The 24,300-nt window shown below is 34.7% G+C and overlaps 4 protein-coding genes across 13 annotated transcripts; 2 read left to right on the top strand and 2 right to left on the bottom strand.

Moving 5' to 3' along the window:
* The first annotated feature begins 981 nt into the window (after positions 1-981).
* On the top strand, positions 982-8,950 carry LOC127266288 (synaptotagmin-5). Its single transcript, XM_051296479.1, has 13 exons — positions 982-1,326; positions 1,431-1,535; positions 1,628-1,678; positions 1,797-1,917; positions 3,051-3,172; positions 5,659-5,760; positions 5,891-5,965; positions 6,109-6,188; positions 6,410-6,560; positions 6,634-6,864; positions 7,388-7,678; positions 7,779-7,892; positions 8,380-8,950. The coding sequence occupies exons 1-13, from the start codon at positions 1,222-1,224 to the stop codon at positions 8,527-8,529; spliced, it is 1,698 nt and encodes a 565-aa protein (XP_051152436.1). The 5' UTR covers positions 982-1,221; the 3' UTR covers positions 8,530-8,950.
* Positions 8,951-9,642: 692 nt separating this feature from the next.
* LOC127266407 (bifunctional purple acid phosphatase 26) lies at positions 9,643-14,855 on the bottom strand. 6 transcript variants are annotated; one of them, XM_051296646.1, is made up of 11 exons: positions 14,733-14,855; positions 14,333-14,441; positions 14,002-14,186; positions 13,523-13,723; positions 13,157-13,268; positions 11,735-11,961; positions 11,342-11,480; positions 11,000-11,220; positions 10,795-10,901; positions 10,541-10,702; positions 9,643-10,010 (listed from the first exon to the last, which is right to left on the bottom strand). In XM_051296646.1, the coding sequence occupies exons 3-11, from the start codon at positions 14,164-14,166 to the stop codon at positions 9,890-9,892; spliced, it is 1,455 nt and encodes a 484-aa protein (XP_051152603.1). In that variant the 5' UTR covers positions 14,167-14,186; positions 14,333-14,441; positions 14,733-14,855; the 3' UTR covers positions 9,643-9,889. The 6 variants fall into 6 exon arrangements, with proteins under 6 accessions (XP_051152603.1, XP_051152606.1, XP_051152605.1 ...); XM_051296649.1 differs by having other exon boundaries at positions 14,002-14,197; XM_051296648.1 differs by having other exon boundaries at positions 14,333-14,407; positions 14,733-14,843.
* Positions 14,856-14,974: 119 nt separating this feature from the next.
* Positions 14,975-17,369, top strand: LOC127266409 (uncharacterized). Of its 3 annotated transcripts, none has more exons than XM_051296654.1 (4): positions 14,975-15,259; positions 16,550-16,698; positions 16,832-16,980; positions 17,044-17,369. In XM_051296654.1, the coding sequence occupies exons 2-4, from the start codon at positions 16,570-16,572 to the stop codon at positions 17,084-17,086; spliced, it is 321 nt and encodes a 106-aa protein (XP_051152611.1). In that variant the 5' UTR covers positions 14,975-15,259; positions 16,550-16,569; the 3' UTR covers positions 17,087-17,369. The 3 variants fall into 3 exon arrangements, with proteins under 3 accessions (XP_051152611.1, XP_051152612.1, XP_051152613.1); XM_051296655.1 differs by lacking the exon at positions 14,975-15,259 and adding an exon at positions 15,904-16,001; XM_051296656.1 differs by lacking the exon at positions 14,975-15,259 and adding an exon at positions 16,057-16,291.
* A 107-nt stretch (positions 17,370-17,476) lies between these two features.
* On the bottom strand, positions 17,477-21,402 carry LOC127266406 (ubiquitin C-terminal hydrolase 22-like). 3 transcript variants are annotated; one of them, XM_051296643.1, is made up of 4 exons: positions 21,176-21,402; positions 20,064-21,053; positions 19,812-19,936; positions 17,477-18,565 (listed from the first exon to the last, which is right to left on the bottom strand). In XM_051296643.1, the coding sequence occupies exons 2-4, from the start codon at positions 20,987-20,989 to the stop codon at positions 17,802-17,804; spliced, it is 1,815 nt and encodes a 604-aa protein (XP_051152600.1). In that variant the 5' UTR covers positions 20,990-21,053; positions 21,176-21,402; the 3' UTR covers positions 17,477-17,801. The 3 variants fall into 3 exon arrangements, with proteins under 3 accessions (XP_051152600.1, XP_051152602.1, XP_051152599.1); XM_051296645.1 differs by having other exon boundaries at positions 17,477-18,066; positions 18,145-18,565; positions 20,064-21,402; XM_051296642.1 differs by having other exon boundaries at positions 20,064-21,402.
* Between the last annotated feature and the right edge of the window lie 2,898 nt (positions 21,403-24,300).

Below are 24,300 nucleotides of genomic sequence, written 5' to 3' on the forward strand. Positions count from 1 at the left end.
ATAATTTTTTTTTGTTATATAAATGTTATTATTATATTAGCATTATAAAATACTAGTTAAAATATTTTTATATTTTGTTCATAATAATTAATATTCAAATATAAATAGTAAAAAGTAAATATAACCCTTAAAGTCGAACGAACTACTATTAATTGCTTGTATCTCACATAGATATAATTTCAGATTAAAATATTAATATTTTAAAATATATGTAAAAAAATAAATAATTATATTCCTGGAAAGAGTATATTATTTAAAAGTAATATACTTAAAAATTTACCGTGAATAATAATAATTGAATTTAAAATCCAAACGAGACTCATCAAATGAATCATTGAATAAAAATCAAATATCATGTTTTCTTAATTTTGATTGCATTTTCCACTATGCAATCTTTCGTACTCCCTCCATCCCAAAAATTAGTCTTTTGGATACGAAAATTTAATAAATATTGATATTATATTGGTGGTTGGTAAAATTTTTTTTATAAATAATCTTTTTGCCTTGTGAGTATTAAATTGGATCACCCATGCTGACTAGGTAAAATTTATTATCTATAATTATATTAATTATATATTTTATAAAATATATTAATTTAATTATTTTTTGCTCTAATCAGCACCCAATTCAAACGTATTAGTGTAAAAAATAGTGACAATTATATAATAGTAATGAAAAAATAGAGATAATTTTATAGTGATATAATTATTTATAAAAATGAGACAAGAAGAACAAAAATGATAAACAACACAATTATATTGGTACCGAAGAAGTACAAAAATCACACTACTTTTCATTACTCTAAAAATAACATTAAAAAAAAAGTCTAATTTCAAAAATTAAATTGAAAAAACCTTCTTCGTTGTTTTTTTCATTATGTTTTTTACTTGTGTTTTGTTTTGTCTTTTTAATAATGTATATTAAAAATAAATTAAATTTGACATATTTTCCAAAGGGATAATTAGAAGCTTCAAGAAATAAATAAATAAATATTTTCTCGGTCGCTTCCGTTTCCTCCGGCCCGTTTGTCCGTTCGGATCGATGTTCGGAATTCTTCACTGTCCGTAGCCTCCAATCGCCATTAACGAACCACATATGCCATTCAAATCGACTCCCCTAGTTCGTTTCTGTACTACTGTATTGCCATATCTCTACAGACAAGGCGACGCGAGAAAGCGGGAATTCCGAAACCCCCACAGTTGAAGAAGAGTCAAGTTTCAGATGGCTTTTGTGGTTGGTTTGGTAATCGGATTGGTCGTCGGTTTGGCTCTGATCGTCGTTTTCGTCCGCTCCGAAAATTCCCGATCCAAGCGGCGGACTGACCTCGTGAGTGTTTGTTTGTTTGTTTCTATATTCGAAATTCAAGTGTTCTTTGTTTTCCTCCAAGTGTTGGTCGAGTTGCTGTTTGACTGAATTTGGAATTTGGAAAGGCGGCGGCGGTCGCGGCGTTTGCTCGGATGACGGTGGAGGATTCGAGGAAACTGCTGTCGCCGGAGTATTATCCGTCCTGGGTGGTATTCTCGCAGCGCCAGAAGGTTTGTCGTTCTGCTAGTTAGGGTTAGGGTTTTCGATTCGTGTGGATATATTCTAAGGAGGCTTAATGTTGTTTTATGGTTTTGAATTTCAGTTGACTTGGCTTAATGTTCAGCTGGAGAAGATCTGGCCGTACGTTAATGAGGTATGATTGTTTTGCCAAGAGGAATTGTGTTTTTGATGAAGATTTGAGTTATGTTGTTCTTGAAGATGAGTTGTTTTGATGTTTAGGAAATTTCTTTCTTGTTGTTTGAACTTTGAAGGCTGCATCTGATCTGATAAAGTCGAATGTGGAGCCTGTTTTGGAGCAGTATAGGCCAGTTCTGTTGGCTTCTTTGAGCTTTTCGAAATTCACGCTTGGGACTGTTGCTCCTCAGTTTACAGGTTTGGTTATGGATTTGCTTGTCTTGTTGATCTAGTTTAGCACACATACAAGCTGCAGTAGTGGTGTTATCGATGCCTTTGTGGCGGGTGTGTGTGTTTGAGCGCCTATGGGATGATTTTATGGATTATGAATTGGAAATATGTTCACTTTTACATGTGATGTAAAAGAAATATATGATGTTTTATGGAAGTTTTACTTTTATCCTTTGGGGGTGTAATTCTATGTGAGTTAATGACCTGGTGTTTCGATTGCTTAGTTTGAAGCATAGATATATACTTTGTTTATAGTCTCAAAACTTGTCTAGGGGTTGGTTGGTTTGGTTTGGTTTTTTTATTTTTATAATTTTTTTTGTAGTTTGGATGTAAATAGTATTTTGATGTGCTAATTTGTGAAAATAAATAAATAATACTCCCTCCGACCGAGTTAAATGTATCCATTTTTTCATTTCCTTTTCTTCCAAGTCAAAGGTATCCGGTTTTATTTTTATTTTTATTTTTATTTTTAAAGTAAAAATACTTTTCAATTAAATACCAAAATATCATTTGTTTTGTTTTTCTTATTCTTTTAATCCCAGTAATGCCAAGAGTAAAATAGACTTTACACCACTATTATTACATCATATATCTATAAAATTCTAAAATATTTAAATCCGCATGCAAAAGTCAAATGAGTACCTTTGACTCACACGGAGATTTTTATTGTGAATCGTGCAGGCTGTATACTGGTAATTTTGGTTAGAAATCACAACCAAACAGACCCCTAACTAGTGCTAGTGATCTAGTGTAATTAGTGATGTTAATAAGCACTTGTAAATTCAGTGTGTTAAGATTTCTTACTGCATTGTCAATGAGCTGGACCACGGAAAGATTCATGATGTTTATGCATTTGTCATGTTTTACTTTATTTGCTTACAAACATTTTTGAGTGCTCGGTGCTAATGAGTCATGGTTGCCTTGCAAGCTATGTGAAAATTTGATGCTGATTTAGCTGTAACTGTAAGGCATAGAAGAAAGAGGTTCAATTTATTTTTAGTGGCATCTCATCATAGTTTGTGAGGGAGAAGCTAAATCTAATTGGGATGCAAATGATACACTAAGAATTGATGGTGTGCTTACTAGTAATAATTTTTCAGGGGTTTCAATTATTGAAGATGGGAGTGAAGGAGTTACCATGGAGTTGGAGATGCAATGGGATGGCAACCCTAGTATAATACTTGATATTAAGACTTATCTTGGTGTCTCTCTACCTGTGCAGGTAAGTTTATAAATTACATGATTAATACTCTATTCATGCCCACCTCATGCCCCACACTACTTGTGTGTTTGTCTCAAGTAAAAACCTATACATGTTTTACTCAGTGATATATGGGGTGTGTTCTTTTTGGTATATATATATATATATATATTGTGTTTTGTGTTTTGAACCTTTTGACGTGAAATAGTTATTGGATGTGCTGTTTGTTTTAAATGAGTGTTGGATGTAATGTTTTTGAAGGGGAATTGTGAGATTCAGTAGTAACAAAAATGTAAAAAACCTCAAAAGTGATCATACCCTTGCTTTGTTTGTAACTAAATAGTACTTCCTCCGTCCATTAACCAGATATACATTTGCTTTTTTTGTAAAGATTAAGAAATAATAGTATTTAAATGATGGTTGATGGTATTTTTTGTGTGTAAAGACTTTGTTTTGTATTTTAATTTGATGTAATGTTATTGATGTAAATAAGTGTAAGTTTGAGGGATTTATAATGGTAGTGTAGTCAAACTTACTAAAAAAAGAAATGCATATTTTCTATTTGGACGGATGAAAAATGAAAAAATATATATCTTTTGGGTGGAGGGAGAATATGTTTGTGATGTTAAAAAGGTTTTAATTTCGCAGATTTTTTTGTCGGTATATTTGATACGATTAATTGTGTAATGTTCATGTAAGATTGCATGGCATAATATGTTCGAGATATAATTATTATAATTATTTTTATAAGGTAGGGATATATATAGATGTGTTTTGTGTTTGCAGGCTTGTGTTTGAATCATAATGAAGTTATTTCATAATGTTCATTTTTATTTTTATTGTTTTGAATATTTGTATCTCTGGGTGAAGAGAATTATTTTTGGAAGGTTCTGTGCTTTTTGTGAAGGTGTTTTGAAGTGGCTTAAACCCTTTAACAAATTTGACTGAACTTAGCAATTGCATTCTCATGACTTGCCTGCCTTTCCCATTGAATTATCAAAATGGAAGTACATTGCTGAGCCTTCTAGGTATCATTGCTTGTCATTGTGGTTCTGTTATTATATTGATATAATTTTTATCAGTAAAACAAATTGTGTTCTTTTAGTGTTTAGGATTTCTGTTATTATTTACTGGTAATTGCGGAATTGTTATGATGAGTTGCAATGTTTGGGTAAATTAGTTTTTGTCTTTTAGATGCTTTTTTTAGAAGAATGTGTACTTTTTTACTGGAAAATGTGAATTTTTTTTATTATTTTTTTTGGGAATGGGAAGACATTAAAAGATCAAATCCAAAGCAATACAAATAGCCCAAATAAGAAAGGTCTTTTCCTTGATGGAATATAAGTCCCAAAATTTGCAGAATTCTTAATTACTTAATGCTCCCTCTGTTCAATAATTTTTGTTTACTTTGGACAAAGTAATACTCTCCACCCATTAGTTGGAGGTATTTTGGTACTATTTTGCAGTTGTATTTTAATTTTATGAAGACTATTTTGCCCTTATGTTTTAATTCAATGTAATAGTATCAATATACATAAGTGTAAAATGAGGGTGCTGTAATCTGTAATGTGATTAAACATATTTTCAAAACATGAAAGAAAAAATTATGTGGAACAAATAGAAATAGGAAAAATGAAGACTTTATGTGGAACGGAGGAAGTAGCAGAATGGATACCTCTCAAGTGGACGGAGGAAATATTATACTACCTCCGTCCGGCTCTAAGGTCCCATTTACTTTTTGCATGTTGATCTTTGAATATTAATTATTATATGAAAACGCAGTACAAATCAAAGAAAAATGACAAAAATATTTATATTTGTAGCTTCTATTATTATGACATTTGTACAAAAAATTATACAAATATAACAATATTTTTAATGTTAAATACAATGACGCAAAAGGTAAATGAGACTATTAGAGCCGGACGGATATAATATATATACACATATTATTGATGTCAAATTGTGTTACCATTTCTTTCCATTTGCAAAATAAATGCATGGTTTGCATACATGAAGTCAATAGTTAAATTTATGACTTAATTATTGACTAAAAATTGCTAATAATAGATTGTCTATGCTAAACTTAATGTGACAAACAAAAAAATAGAAAGGTGCTTATTAGGTTTTGTTAATTAAGTATTGTGGAAGATAGCTGGGAAACCTTCTTGGTAGTAATTTCACATAAATGACACCTAACTGTTACTTAAAGTGACAAACCTGATTTATATATACTGCTAAAATGATTGTAATTACCGTTTACGGTTATTTACTTGATTATGTCAAGGTAAAAATAACTTAGAAAGTCAGTAGACTTAATGAGCTAGCAAGCATCAAGGTTTCAATAGAACTAACAGTCCTCAAAATTAATGAAGAAACATTGCCCACTCCTCTTCGTGGGGGCCACCAGTTACAGCCCTTCAAAATGTGTAAATACTGTTATTTCATACTCATCTAAATTGCAAATTTTTTGCAGGGTTTATCTTTAGGCTTTTTATTTAATGCAGGTGAAAAATATTGGGTTTACTGGGGTCTTCAGGCTGATTTTCAGACCTTTAGTTGAGGAGTTGCCTTGCTTTGGAGCTGTTTCTTATTCACTACGCCAAAAAGTATGGTATTTTTGTTGGCCAGTTTGCATATCTGTATAGTTATGCCTGTTAGTTTGTACATATATTAGCAGCATTTTGTTTTCTTCTTTGCAATCAAAGTATTATCATATATGTTTGTTTTAACATTCAGAAAAAACTGGATTTTACACTTAAAGTTATTGGAGGAGACATAGGAACAATACCTGGTCTTTCTGACGCCATTGAGGTCAGTTTACTTTAAATGCATAAATTACATTGTTTTGAACCAAAAGAAAAAAAAAAGTAAATATGAAGGGAAAACAAGAATGTTATATAAGTCATAATGATGCCTCGGTTTTCTAGAATTTAACTGATGCATTACTTTTATAGAGTACTATTAGGGATGCCGTTGAAGATTCAATAACATGGCCGGTTCGAAAAATTATTCCTATACTGCCTGGAGATTATAGGTACGTGACATTTGTAGAAACCATTTTTTTGCCTAAATTTTTCTTGTTAATTATAGGTACACAAGAATGAAAACATTAACTGTACTTTACCAAAAAAGATGTGGGACTTATTCGATTAATTTTTATATATAATATACATATATAATGGCACAAATAATTAACTTTTCAGCATCGTTAATAACTGATGACCCAGTATGTTTGTTCATTGTATTTTCATTTAGTGATCTTGAACTGAAGCCTGTTGGAACCTTGGAGGTGAAGCTTATTCAAGCAAAAAATTTGACCAATAAAGATCTTATTGGGAAATCTGATCCTTACGCAGTGTTGTACGTTCGGCCCTTGCGCGATCGAACAAAGAAGAGCAGGACAATTGTCAGTTTCTATTTCTTCCTTGGTTCTTCCTCCTCGAGATATATTTGTGTTCATTGAATTATCTTCCTTGCAGAACAACGAGTTGAATCCAATCTGGAATGAACATTTTGAGTTTGTCATTGAGGATGCTTCAACCCAACACTTGGTGGTTAAAATCTATGATGATGAAGGGATTCAGGCCTCTGAACTAATAGGATGTGCCCGCATTCAGATATCCGAGCTTCAGCCGGGAAAGGTGAAGGATGTGTGGTTAAAATTGGTGAAAGATTTAGAGATTCAGCGAGACAATAAAGACAGGGGGCAGGTAAAGTATCTATTTGCTTTAGTTATGAGTTATGAAAATTACTCTGCTAGGAAAAATTATGATGGCTTGAGATATTATTGATGACATCTTTGTTGCCTCTTGTGAGATTATTCCTTCAATTTTATTTTATTTTTTTTCGAATTTAAGTTAGTTTGTTAGTATCCTTATTCTTGTGCAGGTTCACCTATTTATTAGTACCGAAGAAAATTTCATGCTTCCACATATAATATAGTACGTGTGTTTAGAAGCAACTATTGCAAATAATTTAGTAACTAATAAAAATTTATTAAAAAAGAAACTAATAAAGAATAATTTACCTACAAAATACCTCTTATTAATTGAATTAGATTTGACTTTTTCTTCCTTTCTGGTTGCTTTATTGTCTTCAAATATCATTATCATGATCAAATTTTAGTGCTTTGGATGGATTTGGTGTTTCAAATGATATTTTAATCACATTTAGAATTCGATTGCTTAGAGCAACAACTTTTTATTTATAAACTTCATGTCCATTTATTTCTAGGTGCACTTGGAGCTTCTTTATTGCCCCATTGGCATGGAGAGTGAGGTTGCAAATCCGTTTGCCCAGAAGTACGCAATGACTTCCTTGGAGAAGGTGTTTAAAAGTGGAGCCGAAGCAAAAGAACTAGCTGAAAATGGCAACGGGAAAAAAAGGAGAGAAGTCATTGTAAGAGGAGTGCTGTCTGTTACTGTCATATCTGCTGAAGACTTGGCGCCGGCTGATGTTATGGGGAAGGCCGATCCTTACGTGGTACTCACTATGAAGAAAACTGAATCGAGAAATAAAACCCGGGTATGTTGCTCTTTGTTCCTGTAATTTTTTTATGCTTTCTTAGTATGTGTTCTACGTGAAGAAATGATAATCAGAGCACGGTGATATTTTTGTTACTTAGGTTGTGAATGATAGTTTGAACCCTGTGTGGAATCAAACTTTTGATTTCGTTGTTGAGGATGGACTGCATGACATGCTGATCGTTGAACTTTGGGACCATGACACATTTGGGAAGGTACTTTACTTTTTCGATCCCAATAATCATGTTTTGCCTTTTGCTGATTAATGTGTGTATATATTATACGGACAGAAGATAGGACAAGAAACTGGTTTTAGAAAGGAAACTGGTTTTAGAAAGGAAACTGCTTTAGATGGATGTTCTAAGGGTGTGTTTGTTTGGGGGATTTTTCCCAAAATTTACTATTCGTCAAACTCTTTTTCTCAAAAATATCAAATCAAATATTTATTTTTTATTTTTATACTATACTAAAATCAATTTTACATTCGAAGCATCACATTAATACCTACCTAAGGAGTCGATTCAGATCAAGTATTTGTTACTGTGTTATGAAGTTTGGTCCATGGTTGATGTAGTGTTCTAGAGTAAAAATTTGTGGCAAAAATCCTTGAATAGGAAATATTTACCCAGTCTTTAGATGAGATTATTGTAATTATTGTGATTCCAATCTGAGTCGAGCTCTTTATGATTGTTTTTGGTGCAGGATTTTATGGGAAGATGTATATTGACTCTGACAAGGGTTATACTAGAAGGTGAATATATCGAAACATTCCCATTAGACGGTGCGGAACAGGGAACACTCAAGCTGCAGCTAAAGTGGACTTCGCAACCTATCTATCGCGACTCCTCCTGATCCAATTCACAGGCAAGTGTTGGTTAATTCGATTCTCATGTGTTTCCACTATGTTATGTTGTAGAGGGTGGACATTCGAAAATCGGGATCTTATATTCGACTCTAAAGTGTTGTGTTTTTATATGTAAAATATATGTTGGGTTGTGTGAATAATAATATATTCAGTCACTTGAAGAACTATGAGACTTAGAAGAAGGGCATATTCATTCCATTCTAATTCCTTGGGAGATTATTTAGAGGGAAGTTTATGCAGCCCTCCCTTGTTTAGCCATAGGTACAACTGTTGGACTATTTATATATACATATATGTATATATATTTGTTTGTGGCATTGTTGTATACTTATGTACCATCAGTTTTGTGGTGTTATATTTATATTTGAGGAAATACATTGGGAAGGAAAGGGGTATGTTTTGTATCAATTCTTAATTTTTTTGCAGAAGTCATTAGCATCGTCATGTTTGGATCAAAAATTTCAACTCGATTATATATACGGGTTGACTCGAATCCGATATAATAGTAAACAGGTCGGGTTAGGATTGAGGCTCTCAACTCGAACTCGATACGACAACCCATTAATATTGATTAATATATTTATTGTATATGTAAAATAATTATAATTTAATAATTTTTTTATAAATTAATTTAATTTAAATTCAATTTTAAATAATTTATGCTCAAATTAATAAAAACTAACATAATAAAAAATTATTTAATTTGAATAAAAAATTCGACTTAATTATGTATACGGATCAACACGAGTCAATCCGAACCCGACACGATAATAAACGTCCTGACACGATCATAAACGGTCGAGTTGGAGTTGAGTAAATCGGTCAGGTTAGGGTTGAGTAAACAGCTCTAAATACCATTAATGGGTCGGTTTATCTAAATACCATTTTTTTCATTAAGTGTAAAATACTAAATTATGTATATATAGATATATATTAGAATAATTAGAGTGTTGACCAGGGTTAACTCGTGTTCTAATATTTCATAAAATTGCTCGTGCAGTTAGTACTAACATATAAGTTTATGTTGAAATTAAATATCTATACTAGTCTGTATGTTGATTAGAACTAATCAACAATCCTAATTAGCACCTTTTTACAAATGGAAAAGGACAATACAAAAGATATAAGGTAGAATGTAAAGGCTTAACCACATTTACCCAATTTAATCAAATTAGATCAGTAAGTAATCTCTCTTATGTCAAGAGAGACACTGAGAACCGATCTTTATTACAACATATAATACAAACACATGTAATCAGATACAATATGATATACATACACACACAGAGGCGCAAGAAATGAACTAGCTATGCACCTTTTCAAGCAAGAGCAGCTTGCAAGCCGAGCTCAGAAGCTCTCGACAGGGCGTCGCATATTGATTCTTGACGAGCGAAGATGGCTTTTAATATCAGTCGAGAAAGCCCGGACACGCTTCTTCTTCAGTTTCCTCCTCCTATGATGGCTTCCCCTGCCGTATACACACATGTCAGTTAAATAATGTTCATAGACATTGCACGCCTTTTTAACATTCTTTTATTGAATTCGAAGGTGAGTGAAACTTAAGATGATTTCAAAAATGTAAAATTGCTCATAACTCTCCTGTAGTTTTAAAATTCAGCGTAAAATTTCTCTATACTGTCAAAATTGCATGTGACACCCATTATACTTTCAAGAACGTTGCATGAACTCATGAAACTTCCCTTTTGTGATGAGAAGATAATCTTCTATTTATATTTTTTGCATGGTGGAGGAGTTTCATGCAATATTTTTGAAAGTATAAGGAGGCGCTATGCGATTTTTAAAGTAATGTGGGGATTTACACTGAATTTTGAAACCACAGAGGGATTTCATATAACGTTTTTTAAAATATAAAGGGCGCCACGCAATTTTTAAAGTAAAGAGGGATTTACGCTGAGTTTCGAAACCACAAGGAAATTATGGGCAATTTTGCCTTTCAAAAAAGAAATATTGCATTAAGATTTATGAGTGCAATCGAACCAGTATTGGTTGTGGAGGATGAATGAATCGGTTTGGACGCGCTTTCCATCATCATTCCGGTTCCAATGGTAGAAGGCATGAGTTCTGTTCTTTATCTCTAGTGTAGAATGGCCATAGCTGGCTTCACGGAAAGCAGAATAATCCGGTTGGGGGTCCCTAAACCTGCGAAAACAACAGAATATAGGATATGATGATTAATGTGTAACACAAGATATTCGAAAACTTATGTGGATATGATGATGATTAACCCTCACCTTTTAGCAAGACCTTCCTGATTTCCTCCGTCCCCGACAGTGATGTAGACAGGGGCTAATTTGTTCGGTAAAGGGTTGGAGGAATCCGGCAGTCTTGAGACACGGTACTGATACGAGAAAGATTTCAACTTCAATTTAATATGAAATGAAAATACTTGGAAGTTGATAAACATTAGCTCTGTAATGGTGTAGTAAGAAGGCGAACCGATCTTTCATAGGCGTGGACATGGCCGGCGAAGATAACGTCAACTTTATATTCACAAAACCAGCTCTCAAATACATCTCTCATGCTTTCGCCTTCCATGTAATGAGCATCGTTGCTGTTGTAAATTGGGGCGTGCATCAGAACAATAAGCCAGGGAGTCTTTTCCCTGTCGACTTTTTTTAATTCTTGCTGAAGCCAAATGTACTGAGGAGTGTATTTTACTGCCAGGATGTTAAAAACACAAGCAATTTAAGCAGAAGTTAAACATTTAAAAGTGACAAGACAATGTTATGAAAATAAATATACAAGGAAAAACATCTAAAAGTGGCAATGGCGAATTACCAAATGGAGAGTAGCTGGACAAGACGATGATATGTGCAGATCCTCGTCTCACGGCATACCATAATGGACTACTGCTTTCGCTAGCGAGATGAGGCGTCGGATATCTGTGGATATAATTTCTGAAAGGTATGACTTCTTGCTGAACACCCACAAGGAACAAAGATGATCAAAGGTCAAAAGGATATTGAGAAAATTCGATAAGCTGTTAAAAATCTTGTTATAAATTCGAGGAAATGAGAACTGATTCTATCTATTTCTCATTTACAGAATCTGTTGAACAAATGAAATCATATAAGACCGTTCATTGAGCATAAATCCTGGATATACTTTCGTTAATCTAAAAAATAAAAAAATGATAATAATTAAGTTGAGGCTTTTGTATCTATTCATTACCAGATGTGGAAAGTACTCAATTTCATGATTTCCAACTGTCCAGATCCATGGTTGATAAGCTGTTATTTTCTCAACAAAACGACCCCAAGAATCCCAGCGAACACCAACATCATGCTTGTCATACCTATCAGCATATGAAAGATCTCCTACAAACAAGACTGTTTGTGCACCAGTCTGTTCATAATGATCAAGGGTTGACAGAGAATTATAGGTTTGACCAAGATCACCTACAGAACAATCAAAGAACACATTCAATAATGTTAAACTGCATAGCAATAACAAGCAAGAAACTCTTTGGATCAAGTATGAATTGTTAGTGTTATTACATTACAAGATCCTTTGATTTAGTGTTAGTAAGTATATAATTCGTTTTATTTATTTGTTTATGTAAATTTGTTTTAGATGGAGATGGAATCGCATAGAACCTTTTTAATGATTCACTTCACTTATGTACTAGGAATTACAATGTCTATTAACTACTCCAATTTACACACACACATTTAGAAATGATTATACCTATTTTGTAATATGAAACAAGTGAAACATATCTTCTACATTTTAAAGGTATTTTGGGACTTAGAAAACATCTTCACTCCTAATATAATCTAAAATAAAAATGAGTATTACTATACAGTGTACCAAAGGTAATGTATTTAACATATAATGTTATATGCCAAAATAAAATGTAAGAGGGGTAGGGTAGGAATCTTCTAGGCCAACTTCTTATCGTTGTGGTGGGATTAAATTTTAAAAATATGTTCTAGTGGAATTAGTATTAAAATAATTGATCTTGTGAGACCAAATTCAAATAAATCTTTCTTAGTTTCTTGTGAGAGTGAGAGTGAGACTAAATATGTAATATTTTTTTTCACTAACAAAACTCACATGAAAAACATACACAAAAAATCCAAATATACAATACTGTAAACATAATATATCTTCTTACTTCCAAACAAAAATCTGAAATCCGTATCACCATTCAATCATTGCCTCAATATTCAAATAATATCTACACACAAAATCACACACTCATGTTCAATAGGATATACAGACAAAAATATATACTATCTAAACATTACAGCACTCAATCATTCTCATTTGAGTAACCGTCAAATATCCCAATAATGATATATTATTACATTAAGAAAATACTATAAATCAGTCAATCAAAATGATAATTACAATTTATTATTAGTCACACCAAATACAACCTCTTTTCACAATTGAAAACACCAACCAAACAAATCCCAGACTTCTAATCTCTATGAAAGATATTGAGGCCATGTTTAGCATTTTGCAAATAAATTTCTGCTTTGATATGCTAGGTTAGAGAATTATATATAGAATAAATCCTAAGGACCACATATTATCCACAATGAATGAGATCAGATATTATTGAAGCAAATACTTAAAAATACTGACCAATTATTCCAAATTTGTAAGAAGCATCTGGATTGATTTCTGGAGGTGTTTGAAACCAAAACTTCCTGGAAGAATCTCCATCCCCAATCAAGTAATAATATTTTGTGTTGTACTGTAAAACAATCAACCATCCCAATTAGGGAAGAGTGGAAGGCAATGAGTTACAGAGAGCACTCAATATTGCAAATTGTTTATGCATTTTATTTGTAGTGTTGAAAAACTTATAATAGCTTCACATCATTGGAAGTCTAACCTACACATGACTGCACTGTGTTAAATTTCTCGCATAAATTTTCAACTTGCTCATATACATCACAAAGATTAGTGCCAATGCAAACCAACAATGCGAGACAGTAACCATGTTACCTCAAGACCATCAACTAAACAATGATGAATATATCCGGATTTATAGTTGTAAAACGTGTAGTTTTGCACTGTCCCTTCTGCTGTAAAATCATACTTTCCTTCCGATAAGCCATATTGAACTTTCTTGGATCCTGGTTGCTCAGTTGTTACCCATGAGATTATAACAGCCTTCCCGTCATAATCTCCCTGCGTAATGTGAACCTGGAAGGACAATATAGCTTAAATGAGGTCCAATTTAATCAAATCAATTATTGTTGCATAGATAGAGCATGCAGAGATACTATAATCTCAAACAAAGGAGTTATATTATATGATCATTATACAATTTTTTATACCCTGCAAAGCAGAAGGTCCAAAACCTAAAACTGGGGCATCTTTTTCAAACACAAAAGAGAATCCCTCCCACGTTCAATCACATAACAGAATTCGTCCCTCTTTCATAAGCCTGATTGTGAGACTACTGGAATCACGAAGCTTACTTGTTGTGGGGCATTGTAGCCTTTAGGAACGGCAAAAGCTTCATTGTCTAGAGGAATATCGATAGATGGCCACTCATGGCGAATAAATGAGCTAGTCACACCAGCACTTCCATTGCTTGCACATGCTAAAATAATAGACGACAAAAGCAGCAACGGAGCCAACATTGAGCTGTTTCCTTAGCTTCCTGGCAAGATCCTAACAAAATCAATAGCATCCAAAGACTATAGTAGATAGGTCGATAAAAAAAACATGATAGTTTACACAGGAATAACAATGAAGAAAAATCATCAATCATTAAGCATGATCTTAACAAAAATTTAGCCTCCTTACTTCTTCAATTACACTGCCGGCCTTGTTAATACTTGCCTTAATGGCAGTCTATGCACCAAATAGCCTGCTTCCTTCCTATGGCATCCAGAGATGGTTTGATCAAATTTACCTAATTTTTTTATGGCCAATGTGATTATATATCATATGATAAATCGCATAATCAACTTCGAATCTCGAATGCACCTAGAAAACGACACTACGAAACCGAAAGCTCCCAAAATACAGATCTACTTCAATCAACAAGACACAAAAAGCATTCTCCTCCTAGCAAGTACACAAAATCACTAAAATCCCAAGCCTCAACAGATACCCATGCATATACACCGTCCAGATCCAGACGCACAAAACACACACATGAAGAATACAGATACAAGCAAAGAGAATAGTTGAACGATCATACCTTAAAAGGCTTAAAGTGCAATCCAATCAACGCTTCCTTTGAAGGAAGATGGGAGACATATACATCAGCTGAGCTACGACCTGCGAGGCAGCGATATCTACACATATCTGCGCAAGATAGCGAAGTTCAGTGATTGACAGCGCAGGATAGAGTAGGACCCGGCACAGACTTCTAAATTTAAACCGGCAGTTCGGACCGGGTTTAACAAGATCCTGTTTTTTTTGTCATGAAATCTGGTTTTGGAATAGAAATTCGCAGTCGGTAATTGGCTGGATCTCTCTTCTCCGAATACCCGCGGCGGCGGCGTGTTGTTGTTTTCCGGCGATAGGAAACGGAGACGGAATCAAGACCGGACGTCTCAGGCAGTCCTCAGCAGTGACCCGAGCGGCGGCGGACAGAGCAACGTTGGATCTAGTAGTGGCCGGCGGTAGCACAGAAACATCGTCGGCTGAAGAAGAGAAGAAATTCTGCACTTTCAAGTGAGCTGCTTTGTCGCGGTCGCTGAATTTACCGATTTTGGAATTAAGGTAACTAATATACTAAGATTAGAACATGAGTTTATGTAATTGTGTGTGTCTGTGAATCTGAATTCAATGTCTTCGCAAGTAAAATGTAAATTGATATACGACAGTTTCAGGAAGCATGTATTTCTGGTATGTTTTTTTTGGATCTTATGCTTAGATGTGTTATGATCTTTGAGAAGCACGGTCCAAACAGCCGCGGTTCGATGGTTTCGATTATTATTGGAAATCTACTTATAAGTCGCGGATGACAGGTTGATCCGTAGGTTTATATGTATTTATTTTTAATATATTTCTTTTATTTTCTAATATTTAAAAATTTTAATTTTATTTAAAAATAATTATTTTTTATTTTTATTTTATTTAAATTTATTTATTATATATTCATTGTATAAATAATAATTAATTAGATTATTATAATGTAAAAATAATTTAAATAATAAATTTAATAAGCAATTAAATTAAATTATAAATTAAAAAAATATTTATATATTAATAATATAATTAAAAATTACAAAATATAAATAAAAAATAATATTATAGCATTAGTATTAGTATTTTTTAATATTATTAATAATTTTTTATTTAATAAAAAATTGATAATATATAAAAAATTTAAGTTAAACATATTATTATAATTTTAAAGTATACAAATTTGTCCAAAATCCTAATGCCCTAAGACCTAATAAATTATTTTACACACCCACGCCACACCGGCCGCAGCCGCACTAGCCAAGGCAGCCATCAGGTTCTTCCTCTTTCTTCTTTTCTTCACCAATTCTTTCCTTTCTTCTGATTCTTCTTCTTCTTCCTCTTTCTTCTTCTTCTTCAACAATTCTTCTTCTTCGCTTCTTCTTCTCCTGCCTGCTCTGCTCTTGCACAAAGGTTTGAACCGGCGGTTTGAACCGACGGTTCACGGTTGGAGAAACTACAAACTGAAACCGAACCGTCGGAACTACGGTTTCGATTCGGTTTGCATCCGGTTTCGATTCGAACCGTAACGGCCGGTTCATAAACCGTCAGTTCGAAACCGAATGGGCAAGTCTAGTGTCTGCCATGGTTATTTCCTTGTGTCTTGTTTGTGGCTCTTCATAATCATAGCCATCTACAGCATTATTATCTTGTTATCTGTCTCAAATTTGATCAGCAAATCCGATAATGTGTTTTATGTTTCATATATATGTTGCATTGAGTGCTAATTTTCTTCTTTGCTTCGCCTCCCTTGTTTTGTGATCACTCCTATTTCTGATTGTAAGTATGCATGAACTGAGTGATTTTGCATTTTGGATTGTTCAGTCTTCTGCAGTATATTTTAGATGTCGCGTGGTGACATTTCCAAAGGATTTCGGATGGTGGCTACGATAGGAGCTACATTTCTTAGTGGAAGCTTTGCCCTTGGATTCTTGACCTCTACAGTTTCTGAAAGATACACTTCATTTAAAAAGGTTGCTTACACAGGCATTGCATCTTCTTCGATAGACATAGATATATACTGTTCTATCAATGCTCATTATTTTAGTTCGCCAAAACAAAATCCCGTTTGGTTATCTACATGTCTCATACAATGTAGTTTTGCAGAAAAAGTATGGAAGGCCATGTGAGAAATGTAAAGCCACCGGACATTATAAGTGCAAGTTATGCAAAGGGAATGGCACGATACAATGGTCTCCGCTCTACGACCCCATTGTTATAAATCCATGTGTGTGCCCGACTTGTGATGGATTCAAGTAAGCAATTTTATTTTTTCATACTTGGTCGCGTTGTTCTTCTGTCTAATTTTATCTCCGTAGGGTTCAGCGCTGTCTTAACTGCTCGGGATATGGCCGCGCCTAATTACCACCCCCAGGTACAAAATAAATCCTTCTTTTGGTAAATTTGGAATGAGTTTGAATGTGGGATGTTTTTAGTTAGTTTGTTAATGGAACTCCAAGGCTGATGAACTAATTTAAATGAACACAAAACCTTAGCATGAATCTAGTGAAGTAAATTGGAATGTTGTCTGAAAGATTTGTGTAGTTCTTGAGTTTTCATTGTTCATGCTCTCCACTTACATTGTGTTCTCAAATTCTTGAATGTTAGTCGAGTCGAGTTTTGGGTTTTTGACTCGCCCGATCAGATATACATCAGTGTATTTTAGCTCAAGTTCGATATCTATATCTATAAATATGTGTTTTACAATCTTCATGTTTTTCGGTAGCTATCTCTATTTACAAAGTTTCGTTACAGCATCTATAACTGCTTCCCGTTTAGAGGGGCAACCCGACAAATAAGTATGCACATGAATACTCCCGGAACAGTACATAAATAGTGTCTCATATGATAACTAACAGCACAACATTCACAGGAAAGAATTTGCATATATATTTTTCTTCTTCTTACTCAAGTAATTTACCAAATCTGGGGTTTTTTCACAAAATTTCTTCAAATCACAAGTTCACAATTTGAGGCAACTGTATTAGAACCAGAACATTTTTTTCATCAAACTTACTTGCACCAGAAGCAAATTCTTCGCCCGGTCGATCGAGGTCCGTTGGCGATCGGTTTATTATCATTTCCCATCGCTCCCCCGGTAGTGCAGCGTTTTCTGCACATAGAACAACATGTATCCCTGCACAGCTCTCACCGTTTCATCGTTGACCCGAGTGATCCAAGCGTCGTCGCACTTGTACCATTGATCGCTCAGCCTCAAATACGTAATGTAATGGCCAGCATCGAGCTTGCCCGAGTGACTGATGACTGCAAACAGCTCAAACTGCGCCGAGAAATCGTTACAACCATCCTGCTCGATGTTGTCCCCGTCGAATGGGAAGATTCTGTTGCCATACCTGCTTCTCAGAATCGACGACGACAGATAAGGTGACATGTCGAGAGAAAAAGGGAACTGCAAATACCGGTCGATCTTCCTGGACGTTTTCCGGGCCGAGGAATGCTCGAAACGTTTGATGTGGAAGCAGGAGACCAGAGGAAGCTTTCTTATCGACATTTGTTTGAGGGACTCCTGCCTCACTTGACACTGTTGGCAGAAGAATTTTTGGTCGGGTCCTAATCTTTCCGGTCTTGTGAAATGATCGAGACATCCGATTAAGGTAGAAATGCCCGGGTTTTGGCTCGAGTTTGCCGCTTTGGGTTTGATGGCGTAAGTGGATTTTGTAGAGACTGTCTTTGAAGAGCCAACATGATTTGGTTCCAAGTCTAACGAGATATCGACGCACGGATCATAGGTCGTTGATGTGAAACCGCAAGATGTGCACATGACGTCGGATCTCAAGATCCCGGAGAATACGCAGTGAGCGACGCAACAATCTCCGCTGCCTGCGCAAAAAAGTTGGCAATTAGTTTATGTCTCATTTGCACGAAAAACATGTAAGAACACCTTGATTCAATTTAAATAACGAATCATCGAGAAAATAACTAATATTAAGACACAGTAGGAAGTCGAAACTGATGAGGGCTGCACAGTAGCGCTATCCTAAAGATGAGACACTACCAAGAATACTAACACACCCTAATCGGATCTCGGACATTAATCGAGCTCGATTAAGTTGGGTGAAAATGGCAAATGAAACAGGGTGGCTCAAGAACCCCTACGAGGTGGTACGAGAAAAAACGGGACTTACAGTTGCGAAGTAGATGGCAAGCTCGCAGTTCGAATTAGGTCCTAAATCTGATTGCACTTGCCGATATCAATGCCTAAGTCAATCGGAAAAACCTAAACCAAAAGTCCTGCATTTAGAAATGCCGTTACTTCATCATCAGTTAACGATGTTCGGGTTTGCCTAGATCAGATGAGATGAGAAAGTAGGAAGCTGACAGACACGGCAATGTCAAAACTCGTGAGAAATATTCCGAATTCATTCATTACGGGACCGCATACAGTTCGAAGTAATTTACACGGCCTAAGCATAATCAAAATAACCTTACGTTAGGCAATAAAGACAAAACGAGAATAAATACGACAAAATCCATCAGCAGCCATTTAACGTTCACTTTACTTCCTTAATTGCAATTCCTTAGTATCTACACAGATGTCAGTATGATCAAATTCCTAATCTGTAGGTACCTCAGATCATACTTAAGGTAGCCTCGAATTTGAGCTCAACATTCCCGTTACGAGTATTCGATGCTAACAATTATGTTATGTCAACTGATCATTTTAACTAAACGCTCAAATATATAAGGACACGCATCATTTATTACATATTATCTAGTCAATCAACATGTTCCCTTACGTGCAACGTGAATTTCCGCCAAACGAACCTTGTACGTAGACAATTTTTTTTACAATACATCATATATACGCCACACGAACCTCTCTGATACCATGTCAAATGATTATCTTGCAATAAAAGTTTCATCTTGTAGAGATACGCATCCTTTATTAGATATTATATAGTCAACCAACATGTTCGAACAAGGGTCCAAAAGAAAAAATGCACCACATGATAAGCCGTGTACCAAAACAAAATCATCATTTTTTTGCATGAATGTCTAAACCTAGTTTTGGAATTCTTTCCTTTAGATATCATTAAAAGCATGAGAATGGAGCATTTGGACTCACCCTGGCTAAGGGGCTTACGCCTGTCTTTCTGCATTTTTTCATGAATGCCGTCGAGCATAGAAATGAAAAACTCGTGCGCATCCTGCTGCTCGTAGCTTGCCAGATTCGATGCGTGCTGCCACCAACTGCATCACAAAAATGTGGTATAACGAATAAGGTTTTCGCGGTATAAGGAAACCAACAATAGGGTAAAGAATTACAGGCTATACTTGAACAAATGCTGCATTTTCTTAGCAGATCAAAATTGTATACCTGTATAAGAACTTTGCCGGACTGTACGGCCTCGGATCGCCGGAAAATACGGCGGAGAAAATGGCGTCCAAATCACAGGCGAGACACGCCTGAATGCCTTTGCTGCTGACGTCGCTCTTCCTTGTAACAATGGTTCGATTCTCCCTCTCGCAATAGAATCGATTGTGCTTATCGCTCAGGAAATAGTTCCTCAATGGCGGAGTGTGGAGCATCGCCTGCAGGACGGAGTTCATGAAGCAGGTGTTGCCGAGGTTGCTGAGCCCTCGCAAGCCCCATGGGATGGGAACGGCGGCATCTCCGAGTCGACTCACCGATTCGCCGCCGGATTGGCTCGGCGGCAAGGGGATGGAGTTCTCCGCAATCAGCGCCTGCTCCCTGACGTCAGGAGTCCAGGGTTTGTAATCCACGCGCCGCCGTTTCCGTAGATTCTCCGGCGGGGGGAGGGCAGGCACGTTCCCGACGGCAACCGTAGCGACGGCGGAGTCGAAATCGCGGTCGTAGACCTGGTCTCCGCAGGCGCAGCAGAATAGCTCAGCCCGATCCACATCCACCGCCACTTGATGCGCGGTCCTCGCCGCGTGGAGCGGCGCGTGGTCGCGGCAGGCGGCGGCGGCGCAGGAGACGCAGGCGTAAATCCGCGGCGAGGCTCGTCCGCAAGCGCCGCACCGTACGGCGTCCCCGCGGCGGATCGAGGCGCGGCCGAGGGGACGCACGCGTATGCACTCGCGAAGATTACGGAACGGGAAAGGACCGAGCTGCGACCGGAGCTCCGCCAAATGCCGGCAGGAGTAATTAGGGTTTTGCCTGGGCACCGCCGCGCAATCCTTCAAATCGGAAACCGATTTCGGCGATCCGGCGACCGATTGGACCTCCTGTGAGTTGATCTTCACCAGATTGTTCCAGATTTCGGGATCCGACGAGGACATTGGGGTGCAAAACGCCCTCCAATACGCGAAAGCAGAAGAAGAGCGAATCCGAGCTCCGCATCAACTACAGAAACATGAAGAACAGGTGCTGAATCAGATCCGAGTTCAGAAAACCCTACAGATTTGAAATCTGTGCACGCCTTCTCGAAGGATCAAATATTTGCTTATATCAACAAGTGTGCTTGCTTGGTTTTAATGAATCAAAAATGAAGCGAATGAAGATCATCAGAGTATGCTTGGCATCGTGAACAGCATCAAAGCGTTGCTGCATCCAGCTGCAAAATCTGGATCATCGTCGTCTTCCCAAGCATTGCAACTTTTGGTTCAGTTATTGCAGCAGCAGAGACTAATGAGAAAAAGTTGAACAATGGCTTCTTTCTTTTTCTCGGAGAGACTAGAGAGGATTGGGTTTGATAGCTCATAATAATAATAATAATAATAATAATAACGATAATAGTAGTAATTATTATTATTATCGGTACGATTCTTTTATTATTTTAAATTAAAAATTAAAAATCTTTAATTAATACAATTTTTAATAAAATTATATTTTCTCTATTCCACTATTTTTCTTTCACATAATTTATTTATTTATTTTTATCAAATACTTATACACTTTATTGTGCAAATAATAATAATAATAATGGGTTCGACAAAAAATTTATTTAATACATATTTTCAGATAGCCGCAGCAGATTCTTATATTAAAAAATAATAATAACAACAACAACGGTAGCAGCATCAAAATAATCAAAATAATAATAATTTCTTCATATCAATAGTGTATTCATTTAGAAATTTTTTTTATATTTTTATAGTTTATCAAAAAAAAAATTTAAAAATGTCAAATTAATTAGTTAATTTTAAATTTTTATTTTTATATTATATTAAAATTAATTTTATATTTAAAATATTACATCAATAATTATTTATCAATTTATAAAATTATTCAAATTTTAAATTTTACTGTTCAAATGACAAGTCCAAACCGAGTTCAAACTGTAAAATACTTTTTAGGGTGTGTTTGTTTGGAGGATTGGATTTAAATTTAACTATTCATTCAATTTTTTTTCCAAAAACATAAAATCAAACACCTATTTTTCATTTTTTATATTATACTAAAAATCAATTTTACATTCAAAACATCACATCAATATTTATTTATATCACATCATACAACTATTCAAATTCAAAATTTTTACTATTCAAATCTCAATCCAAAAATCCAAACCTCCAAACAAATACACCCTTAATTTAAAAAAATTATTTTATTATCTAAGTTTGTCCATAATGTATCTGTTTTCTTTTTACTTAAAAATATTTTTTAAAAACATATACTTAAAGGCATAATTATATATTTTTTATTTTTTTATTTTAATTATCTATAACATAATAATCTATAATTTGATTTTTTTTTTCAATTTGAATACATAATTATTTTTATATTGTAATTATATACTAATAATAATTTTATATTTAAAGGCATAATATATAATTGATTTTAATTTAAATTCAAAGTTTTAACTTGAATTTTATTTAAAATAATATTTTAATACAATATTTTATATATATAAAAAAATAATAATAATAATCTCTTTCATTTGGACTACTTATTTCACACAATAAGATTAAAAAATAATAATAATACTTTAATGTAAAAATAGAATAAATAAAAAATTATAATAAATTTATTTAAAAATTATACTGAAATAATATGGAATGTTTACGGTGCTGAATTGCCATGCTGATTTTTTTTTAATTAGCACTCGTAATAGATACAAATAGCATACAGTTTTATTATACATAACATATGTATTGTTGGTTCATAATTATAAGTATTATAAATGTGTTGTATAACAATATATAGTGCGTTAAAATCAACTATTATTTATGTTGTGTAAGATTATACCAGTTTATGTGTTGTATTTGTGTTGTTGATTCATAATTAAAAATATTTTGTATAATAGTACGTGATGTTTTGGAATCAAATATGGTTTGTATTGTATAAGACTATAACATATACTATTAGTTTATGTGTTGTATTTGTATTATATGAATGCATACGGTGTGCTTGCATGTAACAATACCGTGCGTTGTCTAACTGCATACTGTGTTTTGTGGTGTGCTGTCAGCATGGTGCTGAATTTTTTAAGTTCACCACAGTAGCCGTCGTCGAAAAGATTAATAAAAAATAATCACCGTTGAAACGTAACTTGGATTTAGCGGTCTACCCGATCCGAAACCAAAGCGAAAGGGTTGTTTCAATTGACAGGGTTCCTTTTGGGTTTATCCTCGATAATAACAAATAGGCTTTGGGTTTAGGGTGTTTTGGGTGCTTATAAATCGACAACTATGGTTCTTAGTCGGATGATATAATTGTAAATCTCTGAATCAGTATAATAAAATTTCTCTGGTTCCTGCCCGTGAACGTAGGTTGATACACCGTCGCCGAACCACGTAAAACTATTTGTGTTCTTTATTTGCTTTCTTTTTCATTTTCTAATAAAAATAACAAATTAATTATTATTTATTAGAAAAATATAATAAAATAATGAATTAATTAAAAAAATATAGATATACTAAATGAAGAAAGTACAATTTTTTTATTAAAAGTTATATAAAATAAATGACATTGATTTTGTTACGCACAAAAAATAATAATAATAATAATAATAATAATAATAATAAGGTATCCAGAGTCAGTCGGTGGGTTCTCAGTCGGTTGGTTCTCAATCAGATAAGCAAGTCAGATGGTCCGCGGTCGGGCAAGCAGGTCGGATTATCCGCAGTCGGATAAATGGGTCGGTTGATACAAAGGTTGGCTGCTATGGGGGTCGGTCGAAAAAGGAAGTCGGGCGAAGAAAGGTCTGTTGATAGGTCAGACGATTGAAGAGACCAAATAGTGGTCGTTTGATGGGGCGACCAGTGAGTCTTTTGATCTGGCGACCAATTATGTATCTAGATTGGTCGGTTGGTCGGTCGTTGGGTTATGCGGTTGGCGAGGCGGTTAAAGACATGTGTCAATGAAAGAGGCAGTTCTGAGTTCTGTAACTGGTGGGAACGGTTGGTGAAACAGTGCGACAGTTCTGAACGTTTTCTTCAAAAAATATTTAAGGATTTGGATCAAGGCATCTTCAACCAACTTCAACAAAGCAAAGTCAGATTTGGGGATCACCACTTTAAATTTCAGTATTTTATTTTCCAGTTTATTTTCTGTACCATACAGTGTTAGATTCCTAATCTCAGGCACTAATTAATCAAGTTTAAGGATATTTTCTATATCTTTGAATTTTACTTTATTTTTGTTGAAA

Source organism: Andrographis paniculata, unplaced genomic scaffold, assembly GCF_009805555.1.
Source record: "Andrographis paniculata isolate CXL003 unplaced genomic scaffold, ASM980555v1 Contig75END, whole genome shotgun sequence".
NCBI lineage: Eukaryota > Viridiplantae > Streptophyta > Magnoliopsida > Lamiales > Acanthaceae > Andrographis > Andrographis paniculata.